At 38.7% G+C, this 24,916-nt stretch overlaps 1 protein-coding gene and 1 long non-coding RNA gene across 3 annotated transcripts in view; one reads left to right on the top strand and one right to left on the bottom strand.

Annotated features, from left to right (window-relative positions):
* Positions 1-24,916, bottom strand: part of kcnt2b (potassium sodium-activated channel subfamily T member 2b) — a 78,459-nt gene that overhangs the window by 1,300 nt on the left and 52,243 nt on the right. Inside the window, exons 14-29 of one of the 2 annotated variants that reach the window (XM_087808782.1) lie at positions 23,931-24,039; positions 13,843-13,951; positions 13,666-13,722; positions 11,589-11,741; positions 11,260-11,519; positions 9,759-10,074; positions 9,591-9,696; positions 7,970-8,142; positions 7,393-7,464; positions 7,123-7,257; positions 6,941-7,052; positions 3,065-3,166; positions 2,895-2,978; positions 2,688-2,816; positions 1,102-1,447; positions 87-171 (exon numbers count right to left, since the gene is read on the bottom strand). In XM_087808782.1, coding sequence (XP_087664908.1) covers positions 87-171; positions 1,102-1,447; positions 2,688-2,816; positions 2,895-2,978; positions 3,065-3,166; positions 6,941-7,052; positions 7,123-7,257; positions 7,393-7,464; positions 7,970-8,142; positions 9,591-9,696; positions 9,759-10,074; positions 11,260-11,519; positions 11,589-11,741; positions 13,666-13,722; positions 13,843-13,951; positions 23,931-24,039 — 2,348 coding nt within the window. The remainder of the gene's footprint in view (positions 1-86; positions 172-1,101; positions 1,448-2,687; positions 2,817-2,894; positions 2,979-3,064; positions 3,167-6,940; positions 7,053-7,122; positions 7,258-7,392; positions 7,465-7,969; positions 8,143-9,590; positions 9,697-9,758; positions 10,075-11,259; positions 11,520-11,588; positions 11,742-13,665; positions 13,723-13,842; positions 13,952-23,930; positions 24,040-24,916) is intronic. The other variant, XM_087808783.1, reaches the window with a different exon arrangement.
* Positions 4,700-5,764, top strand: LOC148065066 (uncharacterized). The gene is made up of 3 exons (XR_015713390.1): positions 4,700-4,813; positions 4,902-4,946; positions 5,378-5,764. It is a non-coding gene; the product is annotated as an uncharacterized LOC148065066 (long non-coding RNA).

Raw genomic sequence — 24,916 nt, 5'->3', positions numbered from 1 at the left:
ATAAATTTACCCTGATTTTATACTTTCCTTCCTATATTGTTTCCACAGCACCTGTGGCCCCTGAGAACATCTAACGTTCTACTCACACGACGTCGTGCAGCTCCAGGCGGGTGTCTGGAGACGGGTTGATGAGGATGTAAGACAGTCTGTTCCCTTGATCCGTCATCCCGTCTGATGCAGGAAGGAGAGAGAGACGGGAAATAAAACACACTGAGGATGTACAGCACGCTGTGCGACAGGAAAGGAGGAGGTGAGCGCGAGCAGATTCATGAGGTCAGTCATGTGATGATGATGATGATGATGATGATGATGATGATGAAGGTGCAATGGGTTTGAGGAAATATTGAAATATCGCAATATTAATTTTTTTACGGGGCTGAATACATTTTTTATTTTTGGATGCTTTTTATCTTTTTGTTTTCTTTTTTTTTAAAGGCTATTAAATTAGTGAAATAAAGTTTCATTATTTACAATTAACAATCCAATATTAACAGTATTTCTTCATATTTGTGTTGCAATTAACCTTCTGGCCGCTAGATGGGAGCAGTCACTAAATCCTCCTCAACTAAAGAAACAATAAACACCTGTATAAATTCAACAGCCCTGTATAGACTTATTTAAAAACTTTCCAAAAGGTTTTTTTTGTTATCATAGTTCTTTAATAGTATATTTTTTAATACAGTGTTTAAAAAAATAAAATATATTTTTTATTTATTATTATTTGTTTGTTCCTTTTTTGTTGCAACTTAACTTTCGACCACTAGATGGGAGCAGTTATTACTTTCTAATGTCGCTATATGAAAAATCCTGCAGGATCTGAGCTATGACTGAGGACGAGAGGATACAGTCGACTCCAGCAGTTTTTAAAGCTGACGTTTGGACATATTTTGGTTTCAAAACAATTGAAAGCAGTTACGAGTTTCATCAAGAGTCATGTGGTCTGTAAATTCACCAGAGTCAAGTACTCGACAATACTACAAATATATACTTGTTCCTATAGGGTCGTAGTATATGGTATTGTTGCCCCTGATGATGACGATGATGGTGAAAAAGGTTGCACCAGTGATGATGATCTCTTCGACTGAGCTGGTCTGGACTCACTGAATCCGGTGGGCGAGAGTCCTAAGTGCTTCATCCTGGTCCGCACCAGGGCGTTGAGCTCCTGCCTCTCGGAGCGCCGGAACAGGGTCAGCCTCTGCTGGCTGATCCTCTCGGCGGCGCTCCCCGTCGCCCCCTTGGCCCCGCCGGAGCTGCGACCTCCCTTCCTGCTGAGCCGGCGCGCCCACTGCATGCTCTTCCTCCTCAGCAGCGGGTGGTCCGAGGAGTGGGAGGAGGTGCAGATGGGCTCCGAGGAGGTGGAGTTGCGGTGGGCGCCGCTCCGGGACAGCAGGGGCTCCCTGGACTCCCGGGTGTCCTCGTAGTCCTCAACGGTGATGGAGACCTGGGACTGACAAGTCCATGTCAAGGATTAGCATATGATCATTATGTTTTTTTAAAATGCTACCATGGCAACTAAACCAACTTTGTAGTCTAACCTTTTACCCCTCCTTTCGTCGCACTCTAGTGTGGCCACTAGGGGGCAGTAGCAGGGAAACGATAAATAGGCAGAATCTAATTTAGATCTTTTTGGTTTAAGAAAACAATTTCTGACCTTAAACTCTTTTTTAAAATACACTAACAGTAAAATAATTGTATTGAAAATGTTTGTATCCCCTAATTTTCAAATATAAAAATACACAAATGTAACATTGGAATTGATAAAAGTTTTATAAGTATATTAACAATAAACATGTAATATTCTGTTAATGTAGCTAGGGGGATTTGCATTTTTTGTATATTTATATTTTACATTTGAACATTTTTAGATTATTTTTTGTTAAATCATGAACATTTAATAAGCAAAGATGGAGTCAAATTCCATTGAATAAAATTTGAATACCTTTTTCTAAAATGTTATTAGTTTATTTTAATAATTTTGGCTAGTTCAATAGAAAAAAAAAATTCCAAGAGGTATACTATGAATAAAAAGAACCTTGATACGATGGTAAAAACTTTATTGAAAATCCTAAGCTAAAGTTGTAAATCAATTTTCGCTAATGTTAATCAGAAGATTAACAAACAAACTATGGGTATAACTTGTCCTTTATGGTATAAATGAAGCTCATTTCACAAAACTATTTTAACCTTTATGTTAACTTAGGATCAAGGTGACCCTTTTGGTCAAGTTGACGTTCACTTTGACCCAGAGACAACAAAAGGGATACCACAAACACATTTGTTTTCGGGCCTTCGGGTCACCTTGACCCTGAGACAACACGAGGGTTAAATAATCTTGATGAAGGAGAAATAATAAGTTAACAAACTAAATACATTTCTGTATTTTATATTTGAACTGGTTTTGAATAATTAGAAAGGAAAGGCACGTCAAAAAAGTTTTAAAATAAAGGATTAAAACTGTCATTTCAGCTGAGAGACTTTTTATTTATCCTGATGGTATGGGTGCTAGCTTAGCCAGTTAGCATTATAAAAGATTTGGATCTAAATTCGACAAATCTCAAATTGACTGAAAAATTAAAACAGTGTTTTTTTTAATATACGTAGTATGTATATGAAAAAAGTGGTCCTTGAAAAAAAAAATGAGGGGGTAGAAAAAAGTATTAGCATTGAAGCTAGTTTCCGCCGCTGACCTCTGACACGGGAAGCTTGTGCGCCTCCGTCCTGTAGATGCCGATGGGTATGTCCCCCGTGGAGGAGCACAGCTTCTGGTAGAGCCGACCGTAAGTCCGGATCCACAAGTCGTCTTCCGTGATCTTCATCTGGAGGAGAGAGAGAGAGTAAAAAAGAATATCGGTGGCGATAAAACCCTACTCTGCGGATCAGCATCCACGACTCACCGCGCAGAGGAACCCTGATCCCGGCATGGAGTCCAGACCCAGCAGGAGCCTGGCGATGGAAATCATGTAGTCCTTCACGAAGGACTGACGGGAGGAGAGAAGAAGATTCGATCAGGGACCTGGGGTGTGTTTTTTGTTAGTATTCCATCAGTGTTTTTTTTGTTATTTACCTGGTAGAGCAGCGTGTCCAGCATGCTGACACTAAACACCTTCCCGGCTGCAAAGGGCAGTCGGAACATAAACACCAAGTTGGAGCCTTTCTCCCTTTCCTTCTGTAGACAACACACATGCACACACACGGACGCACACGGAACACATCTTTGGATTATACGAGTTCCTCAAATATGGCTTTGTTCTTTAAGGCGTCACTTCTATAACCCCCTCCCCGCCCCCCCGCTGTCATCGCCCGACACAAATCTGAGAAATGGAATTAGCGGCAATAAGTGAAAATCCATTTAAAACTGCGATATCAAGCGGAGGCTAATTCTCACCGTCGCTCATTAACGCTATCAAAATAACACACGAGGGGGAATCATTAGCTTGTCCCGCCGAGATCAACGCTGTCAGGAACTATGGAGGGTGAAGAAAAAAAAAATGGAGCTGACAACAACAACAACGACAAAAATAAATACGTCGCTGATCTTGATTAAAAAAACGACAAAACGCTTTCATCAATTAAAGATTATTAGCTCACGAGAAAACAAATTGTTCAGTTAAAATCTCAGAGTGTTTTGAATATTCAATTACAAAAAGGTAATTAAACAAACTGTACGATGGAGTTGCGGTAATATTCTTTGAGTTAGTTTGTACTTTTTTTTCAGGGCATTTAAAACCATTTAATCTGGTAAATACCATTTTCTTACCTTAGAAATATGACCAAATATATCTGTTTATCCATAGTTTGTTAGCTTTTAGCTTGACCCTGTAGCCTGTCAGCCCTTTTAACATTCTGTTAGCATACACTAGTTTACATCTATAGGACTTTTAGCTTGACCTTGTAGCCTGTTAGCCCTTCATAGCATTCCGTTAGCATACACTAGTTTACATCTATAGGACTTTTAGCATGAGGTTGTAGCCTGTTAGCCCTTCATAGCATTCCGTTAGCATACACTAGTTTACATCTATAGGACTTTTAGCATGAGGTTGTAGCCTGTTAGCCCTTCATAGCATTCCGTTAGCATACACTAGTTTACATCTATAGGACTTTTAGCTTGACCTTGTAGCCTGTTAGCACTTCATAGCATTCTGTTAGCATAGACTAGTTTACATCTATAGACGTTTAGGTTGTCCTTGTAGCCTGTTAGCCCTTCATAGCATTCTGTTAGCATACACTAGTTTACATCTATAGGTGTTTAAGCTTGACCTTGTAGCCTGTTAGCCATACATAGCATTCTATTAGCGTACGCTAGTTTACAGCTATAGACGTTAAGCTTGACCTTGTAGCTTGTTAGCACTTCATAACATTCCTTTTGTATACACTAGTTTACATCTATAGATGTTTAGATTGACCTTGTAGCCTGTTAGCACTTCATAACATTCCTTTAGCATACACTAGTTTACATCTATAGACATTTAGCTTGACCTTGTAGCCTGGTAGCCCTTCATAGCATTCTGTTAGCGTACACTAGTTTTCATCTATATGAGTTTAAGCTTGACCTTGTATCCCGTTAGCAATTCCCAGAATTCAGTTAGCATACACTAGTTTACATCTATAGACATTTAGCTTGACCTTGTAGCCTGGTAGCCCTTCATAGCCTTCTGTTAGCATACACTCATTTACATATATATGCGTTTAGCTTGTTCTATTAGCCTGTTAGCTTTGCCTTGTAGCATTTCCCACATACTCTTTGAGGCTCCTTCGCCTTTTATTCAAACCTATTAAAGTTTCTAACAACATCGCAGCACTTCAAGCTCAGCAGGTAATTTATTTTTTATGTTTTTTTAATTATTTCTTTGAACGTTTTGTCGATGGGTTTCCTCACTTACAGTCTCCTTTGTTTCTTGTAGCATTAGCCACGACCTCCTGTTCATATGGACAACAGTTGGAACACGGTATGTTTATTTACTATCAACTCACTTAAATTAATTAGCTTTAGTGTACATGTAGATTTTACTTTGTTTATTTCTGATTGCTAATAACAGTAGTAAAAAATACCATTTCTAAGTGTGATTTTGAGGAATATATATTTCAAGTATTTCTGGGCACTTTACCCGTCATACTTCACACCAGCGACTTCAACATGTCAGATTGTCGCGCAAAGGTCACAACTTTCCATGTCGGCTTCCGTTCTTCTTCCTGGACTGTCAATCAGATCTGTCTGTCTTTTATTCTCTTTTTAAAGAAGCTCATTTCAACGCCACATCTCACACGTTCACTCTCGTGAATTATTTTGTGGATTTAGAGCCATGTTAACATGTTAAAATGTGTGATTGATTTAACAAAGTTTCAGGAGATTCATTTTTAAAGTGTGTGTTTTTTTAAGGACGCGAGACTCAAAAAAGAAGGGATAGATGGAAGGAAATGAAGCACTTCAGTGTCTGCTGAGTAGGTCAAAGTAAAAAGGGCATGATGGTGATGAGCACTTGGAAAACCGTGAACAGGATATTAAATGTTTTTTTAATCTTAGTCGTAGAAGTCGCTGAGGAGGGAAAGGGTTCTGTCCCGAAGAATAGCCTTTTGCAGTTTTGCAGTGTGTTAAAAGACTATTCTAATAATCTTTATTCATGATTATAATGTTTGTTTATTGTTAGTTTTCGGGTTATTATTTGGTTGGCTAGAGTTTACAACTGGATGATTGAGCGTAACTGATGTATACGGAACAAGATTTTATATATCTCCAAGTGTAAAAAGTGAGTATGTCTGGAAAAAATAAAATATAACTGAAATGGATGCAAATGGACAAGATTGAAACAAATAAAAATAAAAAAAAACGTATAATACATTTGTTAAAGTTAAAATGTATCTCCACATAAATGTTTATAATAATAAAATGGATTAACAACAGTCGGTTTGTGTACAATTCTGTTTAGTTTTTTTTACTTTCTGGGGCCACATGCAGCCATTTTACTGTATCTAGTTGACACTCATTAGATTAGAGCAGAAACAATTCCATAAGTTTGAGGTTTTGTTTTACAACCAAATAACATTTTATTTTCTTTAAATACACAGCTACACTTTTTTGTACACATTATTTATTGATACTATTTTGTCCTTGTTAGTGAAGTACTAAGTTGTTAATCATCCTTGTAGTGTGAATTGGCACAAATCTGACGATATGATATGTATCACAATACGAACTATACTGTATATTGCGATATGTTGCTGTTACTGAAGGAACAAGTATATATTTGTAGTATTGTCGAGTACTTGACTCTGGTGTTGCAGAATTTACAGACCACATGACTCTTGACGAAAGTCGTAACTGCTTTAATTTGTTTTGAAACCAAAATATGTGCAAACATCAGCTTTAAAAGCTGCTGGAGTCGACTGTATCCTCTTGTCCTCAGTCATCGCTGGGATCTAGCTGGATTTCACTGTTCCTTAAACTCAAAAGGATGTAATGACTGCTGCCGTCTAAGTTTAATTGCATCTCAAAAATGAACAAAGACTGATAATTGCATGTTAATTGTGTATATATAAAGAAAATTGAATTATTTTATTTTACTTAATTGAAAATAAATACTATAATAAAACTATGATAAAAATAAAATATGAATTGAAACGCTTAAAAAAAACACCCAATAATCTATATACTTCTGTTGAATATCACTACAGTATATTAAAAAAGATATTTAATTGTATCAAATTGTTGTACAACTTTACTAATTAGTTCTATTTTCGTATATTTTTATTTTGGTATGATAGGTCGTCAGTAAATACTATTTCTCCACACAAATTAAATACTTTACCGACTCACGGTGACAGAATACACCATTAAATACTATCGATGAAACAAGTTTTTTGGAAACCGTTTAAAGTGTGAACACGTTTATATTTTTAGTAAAAAAAATAAAAAAAAAGATGTTGAAAAGTGAGAATCCTTTACCTTCTCCAGTTTGGACAAGGCCTGAGAGTAGTGGTCCTTGACCTTGAACTGCATGAAGCGCATGTTGGCCGGATGCGTCAGCTCCGTGATGATGCTCAGAGCCGGGAACAGTCTGGAGGCACAGATCCAGGGAATCGAACCAGTCGCTCGAGGACGGCCCTGGCATCGATCAGTGATATTACCTGAAGAGAGTTTGGACGTTGACGATGGTCTTCGCGTCCGCCATGTAGTCCTCCTCCGCTATCATGGAGCTCTCCTTGTCCACCACCACCATGGTGTCGGCGAAGGTGACTCCACATCGCAGGAGACTATCCAGGCTGTTGACGGACGGAGGGAATAAAAAAAAGTAGGACCGTGAGGACTCGCTAATGGTGGCGACAGGCTAAACATCAGAGGAACCAGATCGATTCAGACCAAGAAGATGTTAATGGAAAAAAAGGGATCGTTCTCACTTGTCGATGGAGCCCACCGTGTAGAAGACCATTGGGAACCAACAGATCGCCTCCAGGAAGTCGGCCTCGGGTCTGGAAAATTCAGATTTATTTAGTGAGTGATGAAGAGGTGGCGTCCGAACCCGCGACAGATATTCTCGCTCGACCCCGTACGACCCCGGCTACACCGCACCGAAGAGAAAGCTGAGAATAACGACACCACTCTGAAGTGACTCAGCGGTTTTTATGGACTTCTTTTTTTTTTTTTATTGGATTCCTCTTTCATTTGGCTGACTCCTTTGTGTTCCGGCCACAAAACACGATCCGGGATTGCGCTGCACATTGTCCCGGAGAGTGGTTCAGCCTCCACAAATCATGTTTACTGTGACCTTAAGTAGCTGACTTTTCTTGTCCGGGCGCTAATACAAGATGGAATCCCCTTTTTGCCGACTAAGGCGACCCAGATTTGTGGCAACAATAGCAGCCATTTTTTTTTTTAAAGAGTCGTCCAAACATGTAACCGTTTACGGTTTGTTGCTGCGTTTACAATCATTGTCAACTCAGCACAAACTACATTTTTTTTAGTGTTTTTCCTCACATGCTCTCCAGCAGAAGCACGATGGGGTTGAGCTCCTTGCGGGGTCGATAGTAGGCCCGCAGAGGCACGATGAAGTTGTAGAGGCCGTTCCCAGCGCTCTCCGCCGACACGATGATCAGTTTGTTTTTGAAGCCGTACGAGCGGGCGTCTTCGAAGGGTATGTGGTGACAAGGCTGGCAGGAAAAAAAAGAAGAGATTTCAGGCTCATTTTCACTTCGTAAAAACAAACGGCAACATTGATTCCAGGGGCTCATGTTGTCATTTTTGACTACAGATTTGATTATTAATAATAACTTTCGGCTCTTTGACTTGATTTGTGTGGCCCTCATGATGTCAAACATCAGACAGTAGAAACTTGCAATTATTGCAATATTTCTTAGTTTGATTATTTATTATTAGTATCTTAATTATTAAAGGGTACTTGTTTTTGGACATTTTTGTCATTTCGTGGGTATATATTTTCAGTCAAGTCTCAATTTATATAAAAATAATCAAATAATAATTTGAAGCTATTAAATAAAAGCATTTTTTGTTTGATTTTATTATTTGTTTTTGTAACCCAATTTATTGCTCCTTTTATATTTAGGCTTTTAACTCTTGTTGGTTGATGGCCCCTCACAACAGTCACTGTATAAAATGTGGCCCCGGAGCAAAATCTATCACCTCACCACTGATATATAAAGTCTGTAACTAAAACAATTTCAGTTCCACGAGCTCTCAAGGATCAAACAATTGGAAATACATGATTAATGTTTAAGTATAATTTTCAACATCATTGTATACTTTGAATCGTCATCTTTTGCAAACAAGGTGATGAATTTTGTCAGGAAGTCCCACAAAGTACTACTAGTACTAGTACCATAGTCTTACTTTGTGACATTATATGAAAGTCAGAATTTTTTAAAGAAAAATCTCTCTCCTAGGGGTGTGTTTTCGCCAGAATCTGGCGATTTCACGCGTATCAAAATACGAGGGCATCAACCATGGTACTGTAGGGACAACAATATATATTTGTAGCATAGTCCAAGTACTTGACTCTGGTGTTGAAGAATTGACAGACCACATGAATGCTGAAGAAGTCATAACTGCTTTCATTTGTTTCAAAACCAAAATATGTCCAAGCATCCGCTTTTAAAAGCTGCTGGAGTCGACTGTATCCTCTCGTCCTCAGTCATTGCCAGGTCTCGCATGATTTCATTGTTAAAAGTGGGCGCATGTTATCCTGCCATCTAGCAACCAGAAATAAATTGAAACAAAAAAATGCTCTGAATGTTAGTTGTAAATAAATATATAGTAATTCATATTGTTATTATTTCAAAATTAATAAATAAAACAATAAAAACGAATTATTATATACACATAATTGAAATATAAACTATAAAATAACTGATAAATAATAAATTATGATTTAGAATTGAACCTTTTGAAAAATAATAACAGAAATATAAATATATACGTATCTTTTTTAAAAGAAAGCAATACAGTGCTGTTGAATATCGGAACGGTATAGTGGAAAATAAATATCTGGATAAATAAATGCAACACATATTTTCTGACTACATAAAGAATTTGGTAAATTAAGATCTAACTTTAAAGATTCTTGTCGCTGACGGATACTAACCTTGTCCATGCGCAGGCAGCAAAAAGGCATTTTCTCTTGTAGAAGGTGACACAGAGCAGGGGAGCTCCCGATGTACGGCGAGTTCAAAGGGTAACCTTTGACCCACCTGCGGCAAAAAACCCCACAGTTACCCGGACGCACATCTACACAGCGGGTCAAAATACTCACTCGCAGTGGCGTCCCCACCAGTGGGCGCTCTCGCCCTTGTCCTCCTTGCTCTCCTCCCCGCCCTCGTCCTCCGACTGGTCCCCCAGCAGGTCGAAGGTGGGGTTGTTGACCCCGTCCACCAGCTCCAGGACGGGGGCGATGCTGTGCCGCCGCTCCTCCGCGTCCCCCATGACGGGCAGCGCCAGGGTGTTGGCGCCCGCCATCTCCGCTCTGGAGCTGCTCCGGCTTCCCCTGCCGCCGCCCAGACCCCCGACCCCGGGCTCCTGGCCCTCAGGGCTGCTGTCGCTGGAGTCCTGCAGGTCAATGGCCACCGTGCCTGGACCCCATAAATCAACCCATTATGTTCCAACCTTCCTATTGTTCCACAATAGACGATTAAATTCATCATTCTTTTCATTAATGTCATGGCAACATCATCTCTTTAATTCCATTTACATCTAAATATATCTTTTTCTTCATTCACCAGATCAATGGATCACAACGTCGCTGTCCTACATCCTTCACAACAAGACTTGCTAAAAGGTAATGTTGCTTCTAATGCTGATCACACTTCTCTACTAGTTTTTTTTTCATTCACAACACCTTCTTTGTTAAAAAAACACCTGGTTTTGAAGATATAATCACCAAAGGTAGAATAACATTTGCTGACTAAGACGAGGCATCATTAGTCGACTTAAAACTGTTAATAGAATCGGAAAATAGACATTTTTCTGTTTTATAATGAGCGACTTTCTGTTGTTTTAGTCGGATCTTTTGATTTACCTCTACATGGATGGATTGGCTTATATTTAGCAGGAAAAGGTTGAATATTTATCATCAAAAAGTTGAATTTTACAATAACTTTAACTTTATTTGTTAATGTTTTAAACGAGACAAATCATACAATCTCTTTTCAAATGGCCAAATCTTTTTAATCATTACTTTAAAAAAAAAAAACCTGGTCGAAAAGTTGAGCTTTGAAAAAGCGACGGGTTACAAAACACACATATTAACAACAATAATAATAAGTCACTCATTGGTCAATGATTGTCAAAACTAACTAAGAACTCGCCAATTTCTTCTCTCTGAATCACCGATTTTGCATCTTTTTCGTCCAGTTTTAAATCCGTCCTTATACCGGGATAAAGAGAAAGGAAAAGCCACGAAAATCCACCGAGGCAAACCTACAAGGTATGTGGAAATATTTATTCCTACCTAAACTATACTTTTTACTACATTTCTTTCACTGACTCTGTTCACTTGCGACATTTCTGCTGTATTGTTATCCCTGGATCTGTTAATATACTTAAGTATGCTTAAGGCTGGGATGAAATATTTACTCACAGAGTTGGTAAAAAAAAAGAAGATTGAAGGCCATTAAAAGGTGCCACCACTAGATGGTGTCTTTGTGAAACTCTCCTCCCGAGGTCACAGTAAAATCTTAAATAAACTACACGGATGTCCTCCTTGAAACACCTGTGGTTGTGCAGCGACTGGCTAATGGACCAAAACGCCATCTTACCCATGCTGGCGATGATGCTGTGGACCGGCAGCCGTGTGAGCCCGTGGTAAATGGACTGGTGGACCCCCCTCCCGTTCCCTCCGGCGCCGCCCCCCCAGGAGGACGGCTCCTTCTGGCCCCTGACGAACGCCGAGTTCTCCTCCTTGGATATGTTGATGTAGAAGCAGGTGTCCGAGGCGCCCATGATGTGACACGGACCGGGGTTGAGGAGGATGTTGGTGGTGTCGAGTCTGCGCACCCCGATCAGGCAGACCCCGTATCTGTCTCGACGAGAGAACGATCAGGATCCCTAGGTTCGTTTGCGGAAGCTTTCGTCGAACGCTACTTACTTTTTGTGAGCGTGAAAAGAGGCGAAGGTGAAACTCTTTCCCTGGTACTCCCCGAAGAATTTACTCTCCTCCAGGCGGATGTGGTGGACCTCGTTGGCCGAGCAGCGGCGGTAGGTTCGATGCCACTGGTCCGCGGAGCAGACGCCCCCTTCCCTGAGGAAAAGACATAGGATTAGGACCTCCTTTGACCTTTCTCCACTCAAGGTTCTCCACTCCTTTAAAATGTGAGTCTCCGCTGTCGATCAATAGCTCAATCAGTGGAAGGAGGACGGCGAGGGTCAGCACTAAAGGAGACGTTGGCGCAGATAAGTGGACGACGGTGGTCCGGGGTTAATGTCTTTAGAGTTTGGAGGCCAACAGGATGCGTGGGCCGCGTGGATGTAGGTGTTTGTGACAAATACTGCCTCAAGCAAACAAAGTGTGAGGATGACGTGACGTCGCAAGAGCGCTGGCACGAATATATAGTCACAGAGCGTTAGTTCGTGTCTTATGAAACGCTCTGGTTTCTTCAATTTATGTTTACTTTACTTTAATCACACTTTAAATTGGAAATCTTGATTTAAGATGGACCGTATCTACATATAAGTTGAAGTGAAATTTTGATAATTTCATGTCAAATACTAGCCCATGGTGTCATATTGCGCTCTCTCACAGAGTAATACTACGCTGACTCATGGAGTAATACTACGCTTTCTCACAGAGTAATACTACACTATCTCATGGATTAATACTAAGCCGCCATACAGAGCAATACTACGCTGACTCACAGAGTAATACTACACTGCTTCGCAAAATAATACTACGCTGACTCACAGAGTAAAACTACGCTGACTTACAGAGTAATACTACGCTGACTCACAGAATAATACTACACTATCTCATGGATTAATACTAAGCCGCCATACAGAGCAATACTACGCTGACTCACAGAGTAATACTACACTGCTTCGCAAAATAATACTACGCTGACTCACAGAGTAAAACTACACTGTCTCACAGAGTAATACTACGCTGACTCACAGAATAATATTACACTGACTCATGGAGTAATACTAAGCCGCCATACAGAGTAATACTACGCTGACTCACAGAGTAATACTACACTACTTCGCAAATTAATACTACGCTGCCTCACAGAGTAATACTATGTCGCCTCACAGAGTAATACTCCTGCCTCACTGAGTAATATTACGCTGCTTCACAAAGTAATACTACGCTTCCTCACAGGGTAATACTATGTCGCCTCACAGAGTCATACTCCGCTGCCTCACTGAGTAATACTATGTCGCCTCACAGAGTAATACTCCTGCCTCACTGAGTTATATTACGCTGCTTCACAAAGTAATACTACACTTCCTCACAGGGTAATACTACGCCACCTCACAGATTAATACTACGCTGCCTCACAGAGTAATACTACACTGCTTCACAGAATAATACTACGCTGACTCACAGAGTAATACTACACTACCTCACAGAGTAATACCATGCTGCCTTAAAGAGTAATACTATGCTGCCTCAAATAGTAATACTACGCTGCCTCACAGAGTAATACTACGTTGCCTCACAGAGTAATACGTCACTGCCTCAGGGAAGGATCTTAAGTACACCTCACAGCCCGAAAAATATGGTTACATTTTCATTTTCTTTAAATGAAGGAACTGATGCTTTTATTATGGTAATGTTTTTAAAAGTTCTATCTAGAATTTAGATTTTTTAATGTTCTGTTACTTGAGCTACTGATCACACCATCCACTGTCAGAACTAGACAAAAGTAATGAAAATATGGAGCTTAACGAATACAGAGTCACTAAAATTCATTTGACTTTCATGTAACTGTACTGACAAAATTTGTTATTGTTTAATTAATACTGTTATGGGGTAGCTATGTACATTAGTATACTTTTACAACGTGAATGGTTATTGGTAAGGACTCTCCATCAAGTAACTTATTTTTTGTATTTGCCGTTATCTTAAATATAAGTCCAAGAAACTGGGTCTTTGAATAAATTCCATGTCGAGGTAAAACCGCAGGAGGCGCTCGTTGTCAACGTCCAACAGAGAAGGTAACGCTCACCTGTTGAGAGCTTGAAAAGCCCCTGCACGTTGCTTGAAGGCCTCTTGGTTTGCAGTCCTTAGAAAAATAAGTGACAGTGAATTCATCTTCCCTCGAGTCTCTTGTAACAACTGTCAAAAAACAGTGTAAACAACCAATGAAAGGACGATTCAAGGGCAAGAACGATGTTGAACTTACTGTCCTCTGGACGAGTGGATCAATAGCGTGATGAGGGTGGAGGTGCCGGGACACACGCAGTTTAAAGCCAACATGGCGTACTTAAACTCTTCTTCGCACACCACGTGATCTGCAGACAAAGGTGAGCGTGAGGAATATGATCAGCCATGCTTGAAGTAACAACACAAACACAAAAGGGACTATAGAGGCGACAGAGAAATACACTTAAACTCCAGATCGTTTCTTAAAAAAAAAAAACAATCTTCCAAGCAATTTGACTTCATGTTGAGCTCCATCTGTATTCATGTGATCACATGATGGATTGTAAGGAAAACACAAAATATGAGCGGATTTTCACATTAGACGGAGAAGACAAGGGATACACAAAGAGCCGGCACATCAAGAGCCACATCGTTTCCAAAAGGATCAATGGAAGGAAAGCAGCTTTTCGGCGTGAAGACAAAAAAAACCCATGTATGTTCTCTACCATCAATCAAAACCCTCACGTCGATATTTCTTTGATTTCTTTTCTCTTTAAAGGCACTGGCTACGTGCGGTGATGAAACGACCTACTTAAAAATGAATAAAGTCAATTCCTGCCACCACTGTTCCATGTGTAGGTGTACGTGTTAGCGGCAACATAAAGGTTTTTTTTAAGTTAACCGCGGAGATGTGAGATTTAACACTAAATAAAAATGGACGAGCTGTTGGAGTTGATACATATTGGACCACTCGTGTGGAAACGAAGGGCCCGGGGGCTAAATCTGGCCTCGTAATTTTAGGTTTTGCGTCCCACAAGATAGACTAATTATACACAGGATTCAATCAAAACATCATAAACGACAAGATTATGTCATTATCATTAGAGATTAGAACTGACGAAAGAAATATTGTGTTATGTGGTGCTGGTGAAGATGGATGATAATGTATTTTGATGCTAATGCTAATGCTAATACACTCAGTTTAGACCATAAGTAAGTAAGTAAGTACGTAATTTATATTTGTAGAGTGCTTTACCAGATCAGGGTCAAAAAAGCACTTAAAAAATCAAAACAATACCCAGTAAAATATCTACTTAAAAGGTCCAGACAACACCGAAAACAACACAGGAGTCTCAGAAAATCAGGTGTCAAACTTAATCACACAAGGGGCCAAAAACTTTTAGCAGTCTTAAAAAAAAAAAAATTTACTAACTGAACTGTCTTGAGACTATTGTCTTTTTATACTCTTTCACCAAACACTCCCATCAAATACATTTTACTTTGATTTGAGTTTCAGTTGTTGACATTGATACTTTCTGTTTGCTAGCTTAGCTTAATCACCTTAATAAGTCTCAATATCAACATCAATATAATTCTTTAATTTTGAGCCAACCCTCCGACGGGCCACATAAAATGACTAGGAGGGCCAGATTTAGCCCCCGGGCCTCGACCCCTTTTACTCATGTGGTTTGTACATTAGTTTCCTGTTAAAGAATAGTGTAATATCAATCTTTTTTTCAGACAATAGTCTCATGAAAAGGAATAAAATGCTGGGTATATTTCACATCATACTTTTTTCGGAGGGTAAACACTAGCTAAAAATGATAGATACAAGCTATTAAGATTTTCCTAAATGCTTCTGGTTAAATTATATTAAGTTAAGTCTGACAAATATATGGAAATACTTCAGTATTCAGATATATTTTCCCAAATAACTTCATATGTTTGAGTATTTAAGAAAAAATACTGCACTCAAATACATAGGTGATCTTGTATTACACCTCGATTGAATAGGAAAAAAGCAAAGAATTTGAGCTAAGGTTATCCGAAAATAATGTCAAAAAATGAATGTGAAATACACATCTGTGGTTCAGTTCCATCACAGCAGATAAATAAATACTGAAGGTTGCTAACATGAGTGCGTCTCGATGGCACTCCACTTGAGTGCTATTCTCAAAGCATTTTAGCAATCCCTACACACACACTCTGGCTTTTCCAAACACTAAATAAAAGTTCAATTTCATCTGATCTGGTCTCGACAAACTGAGGCACTATTTACACATCAAGCTATCGCTAGAGATTTGAATGAACCACAATGACGCTCGTTTTTTTTTTTTTTTTGTACACCTTCATGCTCCAGCGCTCACAATCTTACGCCCGAGTGAATTTTCGTTTGCTCTGTGGTTAAACCTGCACAACCCTAGTGACCAGTTCAGTGGAAAGGGAAATCCAGGACCTTTTGAAAGTACTACTCAGATGGCAAATGACATGGATTCAATATTGATTAGTAGTCAGACTGGTTAGTTTTGGTTGACTAACCAATGAATGAATGAATTACTGTAAAGATTTCAAGATGCAAACAATGTAATCACATATACATTCGTTGAATTAAAGCGGATTAACTGGTAGAATTGGTTGAAAAACCGACGTCATTTCAATGTTGATCATCAGCGAGGACTTTCAATGTTTTTATTTTTGGGGGAAGCTCCTAAATCAAGGCGATATTGCTTGTGATTCAGGTTATCATGCCAGTATATTTTTTTCAGGTTATACTCATTTCGGGGGGCATTGAAATTCATAAAAGCAACACACTATGGTACATTTATTTAAGTTGTTTGTCTCTCAAGGAATTCTTCTTGACATGACCATGGTGGTTTTGTTGTGATTGGTTCAAAAGGCCAAAAGGTCAGAGTTCAATGTGGAAATGGTAAAACACGTGGCAGTGCAACATAACCCGGGCGAATAAATGCCAAAAATGAAGGGTTTTAAATGCCTCTGCCAAGTATGTCATCAGAATAACTTGAATAAAGAACAGCATCACCATCTGGCTCTAGGCATCTGGATTTGTCACCTTCTGTGCGGAGAAAGCTAATTTTCTATCCCTCTTCTTTGTTGATTAATTCCATAAAGCCACTGCCACCTGCTGGCCTTTTGACTTTGTCAGTTTGTCAGTATCCACAGAAGTAAATAAACACATTCTTAAATTGAGACTTTTACAAACCCTTAACGTTCAACGTTGGCCATTGTGATTTGGTAGAAAACTTTTGACTTTATGTATGGTTCAATGGGAACTGGAACACTTCTTTGGTTGGATGTATTTGGTTTATATTTTGTACATGTACTGGGCCTTTTTAGACTCGGGCCCTTGGGGGGCCAAATCCAGCCCACAAACTCAAGTTTTGTGGCCGGCAAGAGCCTTAAAGAACGTGTTCATTTCAGGACCTGCGATATCATGCTGTTGAGTGTTAAAAGAATCATTTTTTCCTTTTCTTGTTTTAGCCTTGGGAAGTTTTAACATCTGGACAAAGAAACTGTTTTGTAAAATTAGCCCTTGATAGTCAAAATAGAGACCTTCGGAGACATTCTGTTTAAATTCCAAGCGTTGTTTCAAGAATATCGGCCCCTTGTCTAATGAATCTTGACACGGCTCTATTGAGATATTCAATGAAAAATGAAATGAAAGAAATCCCCACTTCATTTTCTTCACACTAGTCCAGTGGAAAACTATTTTAATTGCGAACGAAAAGGCAGGAGAAGCAATTAAAAGAGATCAAAATGTGGCCTTTCTTATCCCCTCCTTCTCTTCCCTCCTTAGACATGGACTTTCTATTGGACCTCACGTTAGCTCGTGGCTCCAGCTCCTCCACGGTTCCATGCAAAAGGGCAAATTTATAGCATTTATTATCCCCCATTTTAGCTGTCAAGGCAAATGTCAATCTGATATTGCGTTAAAAATAAGCATCACCGTTCTCGACAGTCATAATTTACATCTTCAAAAAATCCGTACAAACAATGGTTTCCTTATGTGGCAGTTGTCCTCCTTCGGGGGTACCATGAAGGTTTTTTATTTGTCTACTGGAGACTAAAAATAGATTTGCTGGCTTTTCACCCTGGAAGGAGCCTATTAAGGCTCTTAATGGATGTGGGAAGGATGTCTCCATTAGAGGTTTTCCAGGCATGTTCGACTGGGAAGAACAGAAGGTCAGGGTCCACGAGGAGGGTTAACGTCTTCACTTTGGCCTGTCAATATATTGTGTTTCGCTTGGTTACGTGGACTAACAAGGGAATGGGGCAAAAAACCTTTTACCAAGGATATTTAATTTAAAACAAAAAAATGTGAATGTGTTCAGCCCAAAGAGCTACACAATAAAAAAGTACCTAAATTTAAAAAAATAAAATAATAATAATAAATAAAATAAATTCAATGTGGGTAAAGAAAAGGGAAACAAGTGAAAATTTGGTATTCGTAATTTAAGTGGAAGTCTTTTTTTTTTTTTTAATCGGTTAACTAAAAGATTTAAAATATGTGGTGAGTTTTTTTTACATCTTGTTTAGCTTTAAAAATTTCCAAGAAATTGTATTATTTTATCAATTAATTAAAGTATAAAAGTCAATCCCAATTTAGCATTTATTTCGCTTATTCTGTAAATCATCTTCGATTTTCTTTATTTTTTTGCTAATACTTTCACCACTTAAACAGAAAATCTTCCCAAGTAAAACAAAAAAAAAGAAAATGAACAAAATAACCCTTTCTCAGCATTTTCAGCTATTTATTTTAAAAGTGTTACAATTCAATATTCCAAATTTTAGTGGCACATTGTTTCTAAAATGAAATAGGTAAAAAAAAGGAAGTTTTTTAATAATTATTTCAATAAAAATTAAGCCCTATCCTAGGATGTATTTTGTCCCTCAATATACATTTCTAAAAGTCTGTTATTCATCTTTGAATTTTCTGCCAATATATCCACAACTTAAACTTAAACTTAAAACTTCAAGTGTATTGCACATCTATAAATAAAAATACATTTAAAATATCGAATGAAAAATCATTAAATGTCTTGGAATTTAATGGGACGCTTTTAAAGGACTGTTTAAAGAGATACACTATAAAAAAAAAAAACAACAAAAACAAAAAACACCACTAAAATACAAAAAAACAGGCTGCATTTTTTCAGCACTTAATTAATTACATTTAAAATTATTTTAAACGACTTAAATCTTCACGTCTTTAAATAAAAATACATTTAAAAATATCAAATTATTAAATGTCAACAAAAAAAACCCCACTAAAATACAATAATTCAAACATTTTATATTTTATATTTCAGTGGTACACAGTTTCTCAAATTATATACGTAAACTAAAACATGTGGGAACTGGATTAATTTTTTTACATTGACTTTTTCTTGTTATTTAAATGTATAACCATAATATATACTTCCCTTTCCCCCCCTTCTTATTTCAAACTTCTGTGAATCATCATTTATTATTTTTTTTGCAACATATTCACCATTTAAATCTTCAAAACTAAACAAAGAGTATTTAAATAAAATATATATTAAATGGAATAATTATTCTCTGTTATCATGATTTGACCTTTTTATTTGTTCTTATTTCCTGTTCTTCTAAACCTATATAATGTTTGACATGTGCACGTTTTAAATGCCGGTCTGTGGCTGTAATATCATCTTGGTTTCCCTCGGAACAGTGTCAACATTGTTCTCCATCTCTGGTGTGTGGAGTGTGAGGCTCGTGCAACACACCAGTGACTCAGTGTCACATCTATTGAACCAACTCTCTCTCGCATCACTGAACACTTAACACAGCGTTAACTTCCCGTCAGTCCTGAACAAACACGAGCCTCCGTCGCCTCCGTTTACCTGCACGGATTTTTTTTTTCTCCAAACAGAAGAAAAACGACGAATGTCCGTCGTATTCCCCACGAACACTCGCTTCCCCTCGGTGCGATTCCTGATTGTGTTATCCTCCGGCATGATGATAATGGGACGGGTCTGTTTACCAACGACGGACCCACGCGGGTCAGAACTAATTGGTGACAAACGTCCAGCGTCGAATCTAATGAGTCGTCATGGACGAGAAGCAGAAGTCTGGTCGAGCAGGTTTGAATAAAAACCATGTTAGTCATGGTTTCTCATCCGTAATGACTTCTCTCTGTGTCACTCCAACATGTCACCTATTCCAGGGAGTCTGTCTGGTACCAGAGGAACCAATTACGTGGGCCTCTGGTATCAGTTCTGTGGCTTCATCGGCTGCACCTACAAACGCCGCCTGTGCAAATGTGCTGATTTGCAGCCTCTCCACAAGTGTAATTACACTTCAACGGTGGAGGTAATTCAATCAGATATTATTGTTGCTACATATCTGCGGAGAGAGTTTCTGCTGCCGGTCGTCGACTATCTTTCGTTCGACTTCTTCTCCTCGACGGACGGAGACGTGAAGTCGAGCCGAGGAGAGACTGAATAGCTTGTTAATGGAAGTCACACTTCAGCCGAGTGAGAAGATTTCAAGGTTTTTCAAAGCGTCTATACTGTGAACCGAAGAGTGTGATGTTTAAATTTCTTACTTCTCTCACCGAAATCTGTTACTTTTTAATTTTAGAATCAAAACTGTTGAAATGATAACATTTTATAAACTTTTAGTATTTGTTTTCTTATTTAATTTTATATTTAACAAGATCAGGCTTTATACTGTCCGCCCGTCCGTCCGTCCATCCATCCATCCATCCATCCATCCATCCATCCATCCATCCATCCATCCATCCATCCATCCATCCATCCATCCATCCATCCATCCATCCATCCATCCATCCATCCATCCATCCATCCATCCATCCATCCATCCATCCATCCATCCATCCATCCATCCGTCCATCCATCCGTCCATCCATATATTCGTCCGTCCGTCCGTCCCACCATCCATCCATCCATCCATCCATCCATCCATCCATCCATCCATCCATCCATCCATCCATCCATCCATCCATCCATCCATCCATCCATCCATCCATCCATCCATCCATCCATCCATCCATCCATCCATCCATCCATCCATCCATCCATCCATCCATCCATCCATCCATCCATCCATCCATCCATCCATCCATCCATCCACCCATCCATGCATCAATATATTCATCCGTCCATCCATCCATGTATGCATCTATCCGTCCGTCCGCCGTCTGCAGTCCATCCATCAGTTCACCAAATAATCCATCCATTCATCCATCGTTCAATGTATGCATCCACCCATCGTTCCACCAGCTCATCCATCCATCCATCAATGAATGCATCCATCCTTCAGTTCACCAAATAATTCACCCATCCATCCATTCATCCATCCTTCAATGTATTCATCCACCCGTCAGTCCACCAGCTAATCCATCGGTCAGTCTGCTAACTCATCAATCCATCCATCCATGTATGCGTCCACCTGTCGATCCACCAACTCATCCACCCATCCATACACCCATCCACCCATCCATTTATTCATCCTTCCATCCATTTATCCAAGGAACAACTAATCTACCCACCTATCCATCCATTTATTTATCAATCCATCCATCCATCCATCATCCATAAATCCACTTATCCATCCATCCATCCATCTATGTATCCACCCATCCATCCATCCATCCATCCATCCATCATCCATAAATCCACTTATCCATCCATCCATCCATCCATCCATCTATGTATCCACCCATCCATCCATCCTTCCCTCCATCTGTCCAGTTCCTGTTTGTACCTCTCACTCTGTCACTCCATTGTTACATCGGACTAACCTTACCTGTCAAAAGAGGGAAAGTTTGAATGATGGTTGAAGGACCTTCAATAGAGAATCGGGAACCATAATTTCTCATGCAGGTTGTATAGAAATAAAAAAAATGGTGGCGAAAAAATCACCTGCTCAATTTTGAGCTCAAAGAATGGAAAGAGTTTAACACAAAAGCGCTTAAGAGCAGAGCTTCAGTCTTTACAGCCGACAACACAGTCAATAGACTTTCACCCCAAGATCAATTTGAAGTTTGCTTTACACAGCGAGTCTCAAGAGTTGCATCACAGGAGAGCAATCTTGAGCCACATTTGAGTGGAATCACTTGTAACACTTCAACACAACAATAACAGACATGTGTATATCAAGGAATATTGAGAAAGGTTGTGTAACAATCGCAGCCAAGTACTCATTTTATTTATCTTTTTATTCATCCAGAGGATGTGAAGAAATGTTTTTATAAAATAAAATATACCTCTCAGTATTATCTTGATCTTTAAAGTATGTACTTTTTTGAGTATTGTTTTGATTGTTTAAGCGCTTTGTGACCCTGGTCTCGAAAAGCGCTATATAAATAAATATTACTTACTTACTTACTTACTTAGTAATAGACCACAGTTTTCCGCTCCAATCAATCTATTTTTGAATATAAATAAAAAAATTGAAAAACTCAACCAAGTATTAACCAATATTATTATAAGCATATTTTTTTATTTAATAAATTATTAGTTTAGTTTTCCAAAAAGTTTTCATTCTGTATAGTGATGTTTAAAGGGTCAGTAGGTGGCGCCGTCAGTTTAAAAATGATGTGATGTTTCATTAGAACAGTTGTTCAAAACAAAGGAAAATAGTGCAGAGACTGCCATCTAGTGGACTCTGAACATAATGACACTGCTTCATGAAGCGTCATCAGACCATCACTACGATATATGTTATTCAAGTTATTCAACATAACTGTGGGTTTTTGATCCAGTCAACCATGAAGAGGAAACTAAATATAAACTGTTTTTAAAAATTTCGACTCCCAAATTAAATTTTTTACTTCTCAAAGTATTTTTGTTTCTTTAATAATCTCCAACTTGCAATACAACTTAAGCTACAACGACCAAGTTGTAACTGCTTTTATTTGTATTTGAACCTAAATATTTCCCAACATCAGCTTTAAAGCTGCTTAAATCGACTGTATCCCCTCGTCCTCAGTCATCACCAGAATGTCTCAGGATTTCATTGTTCCTTTTAGCTAAGGCGGACGTGACGGAATCACTGCTAGCATGTAGCTGCTGGAAGATTTACCTTTGTTATGCTTTCATTACATTAACATTTATCCAGCGATTGTTATGGCGACATCTAGCTAAGAAGCTAATATTAATCTTGAGGCTAATGCTGGAGCTCTTGTCCGTGTTTTGGCGGCCATAATGCCGAAGTGCCGGTGGCGACCATCACGACTCAAATATGATTACAAAGATATGATTCCCTGCTTTCAAATGGTGTTTGTATTTTCCAGATGGGATTATCCTTGGAGGCGTTACGGCCATTTTAAATGGTAGTAGTTTTTTTTCTACTGACTCAAACCCTTTAGTAAATTAATTTGTAACTTAGTAACTCTTAGTCTGTTGTCCCCACAGACTTGGTAGAGTTTAAGAATACTTATTTCAGAACAAAAATGTATAATAAAAAAATGTAATTACGTTAAAATTAAAAAGAGGCAAAAGTATCGTATATTTCTTCAGCAAATGCCTTGCAAAAGGAGTTTGTAATGTCTTTTAAATTACGCCATAAAGCGAATTCTCGGTCCATATTTTATTTTTTCCTCGCTCAACATGACACCAGATGCAATATCAATAAAAGATAAAGCAATAAAGTCGTATTTAAACATGATCCAGCAGTGGGAGGCTTCGGAGCAGCTGTGTCACTTCACAAAACGCAGATGAACATTCAATTACTTTTGCGGCAGAAGCATTTCTTCGCTCTTAATAATAACAGCGAGCTCATAAAAAAAAGAAAGATGACAGCGACGTGTTAAAACAGCGATAGGAAGTGAGAGCGTCTCGCTCTTAACCAAACAGAAGAACTCGTCAAAAGGCGGAAAAAAAAAAGGATTTTCTCCTCAAAGTAGAAATGTGAATCATTAATAGAGACGGTAGGATAGCAGCAAGTCAGAGTGAAGTCTGGCTTTTTTTTTCTTTCCCTCCGCTGCAGGTAGGAAGATGTGAGAAAAAGCAGGAAAGTGAGCGACTGCGAAACCTTCCCCCCCCGCCCCTCACTCCATGGTGTTTGAGTGGCGGCTTCTGTAGAAGCAGCAGAAGCTCTATAAAAGGCAATGAAGAAAGTCGCAGAGACCCTCGGAGGGCTCCGAGCCAAGCCTGAGACAATCTGCCCGGCGCTGCCTCGGCTTCTGCATGCTGATACAGCTCAGCACCAAGATAAACACGAATCTAACTTTTTTCTTTTTCTTCTTCTTCCTGACATAAAAACCTAGCAACGCCACGTTTTTTTTTCCTAAACACCAACCTATGAACACCAGCCTTTATTTTAGGTTGCATTTTTTTTTCCCACCTGCAAATTTGACGTGAAACTTGTTCTCCGGTTTAAGAATCTGGACGTACAGCGGACAGTTTGGAGCGAAGTCCTTCACCGCCCAGGCCCGCAGGATGGTTTGATGATCCTGGGGAAATAATAAAGAACAAAGATGAGAGAAAAAAATCGATCAAAAAGTGGAAAATCTATCCTTAAGAGGCAAGAAGGTTGTTGTCGGCTCCGTCGGGAAGTTAACGTTGAGTATTAGATTCAACGTATACTACAAACTAGGGGTATGTATTGGCAAGAATCTGGCGATATGACGCGTATCACGATACAGGGGCAGCGATGCAATAAATTGCGATATATTGTCATACTGTAGGAATATTTGTTGGTATTGTCGTGTGTTGACTCTGGTGTTGTAGAATTTACAGATGACTCTTGACGAAGTTTTAAGCGCTTAAATTTGTTTTGAAACCAAAATATGTCAAAAACATCAGCTTTTAAAGTTGCTGGAGTCGACTGTATCCTCTCATCCCCAGTCATCGCCAGAATTTCCCATTGTTCCTTTGGCTAAGGTCTATGTGACGGAATGAATGCTGCCACGTAGCTGCCTGAAGATTAATCGTAAAACATGAATGAAATTAAGAGAATATTTGAATGTTATTTTTAAATTACATTATTTATTTTTTACAGACTTATTGAAATATAAATCAAAAGAAATATGATAAAAAAATAAATTTTATGTAAGGAATAAGTATGTAATAGTAAATTAGTGTAATGCAAATAGACGTACAAATATATACGTACAACTGCTAAATATTAATACAATATAGTGAGAAAATATCAAAATATAGTATTGGTACTTTCTCAGACAACTATTGCAAACCTAAAAATTTGCCCTCCGTTTAGTTTTATGATCTAAGGTCTTCATTTTCTGCAATTTTACGTCAATTAAAATCTCTGATATATTCTCTTTATTATCTCTATATTTTCCCTATTACTATTCTACTTTATGTAGAATG

This window comes from Callionymus lyra, chromosome 15 (assembly GCF_982586985.1).
Source record: "Callionymus lyra chromosome 15, fCalLyr1.hap1.1, whole genome shotgun sequence".
Classification (NCBI taxonomy): domain Eukaryota; kingdom Metazoa; phylum Chordata; class Actinopteri; order Syngnathiformes; family Callionymidae; genus Callionymus; species Callionymus lyra.
This window is presented reverse-complemented; position numbering and strand designations above follow the sequence as displayed.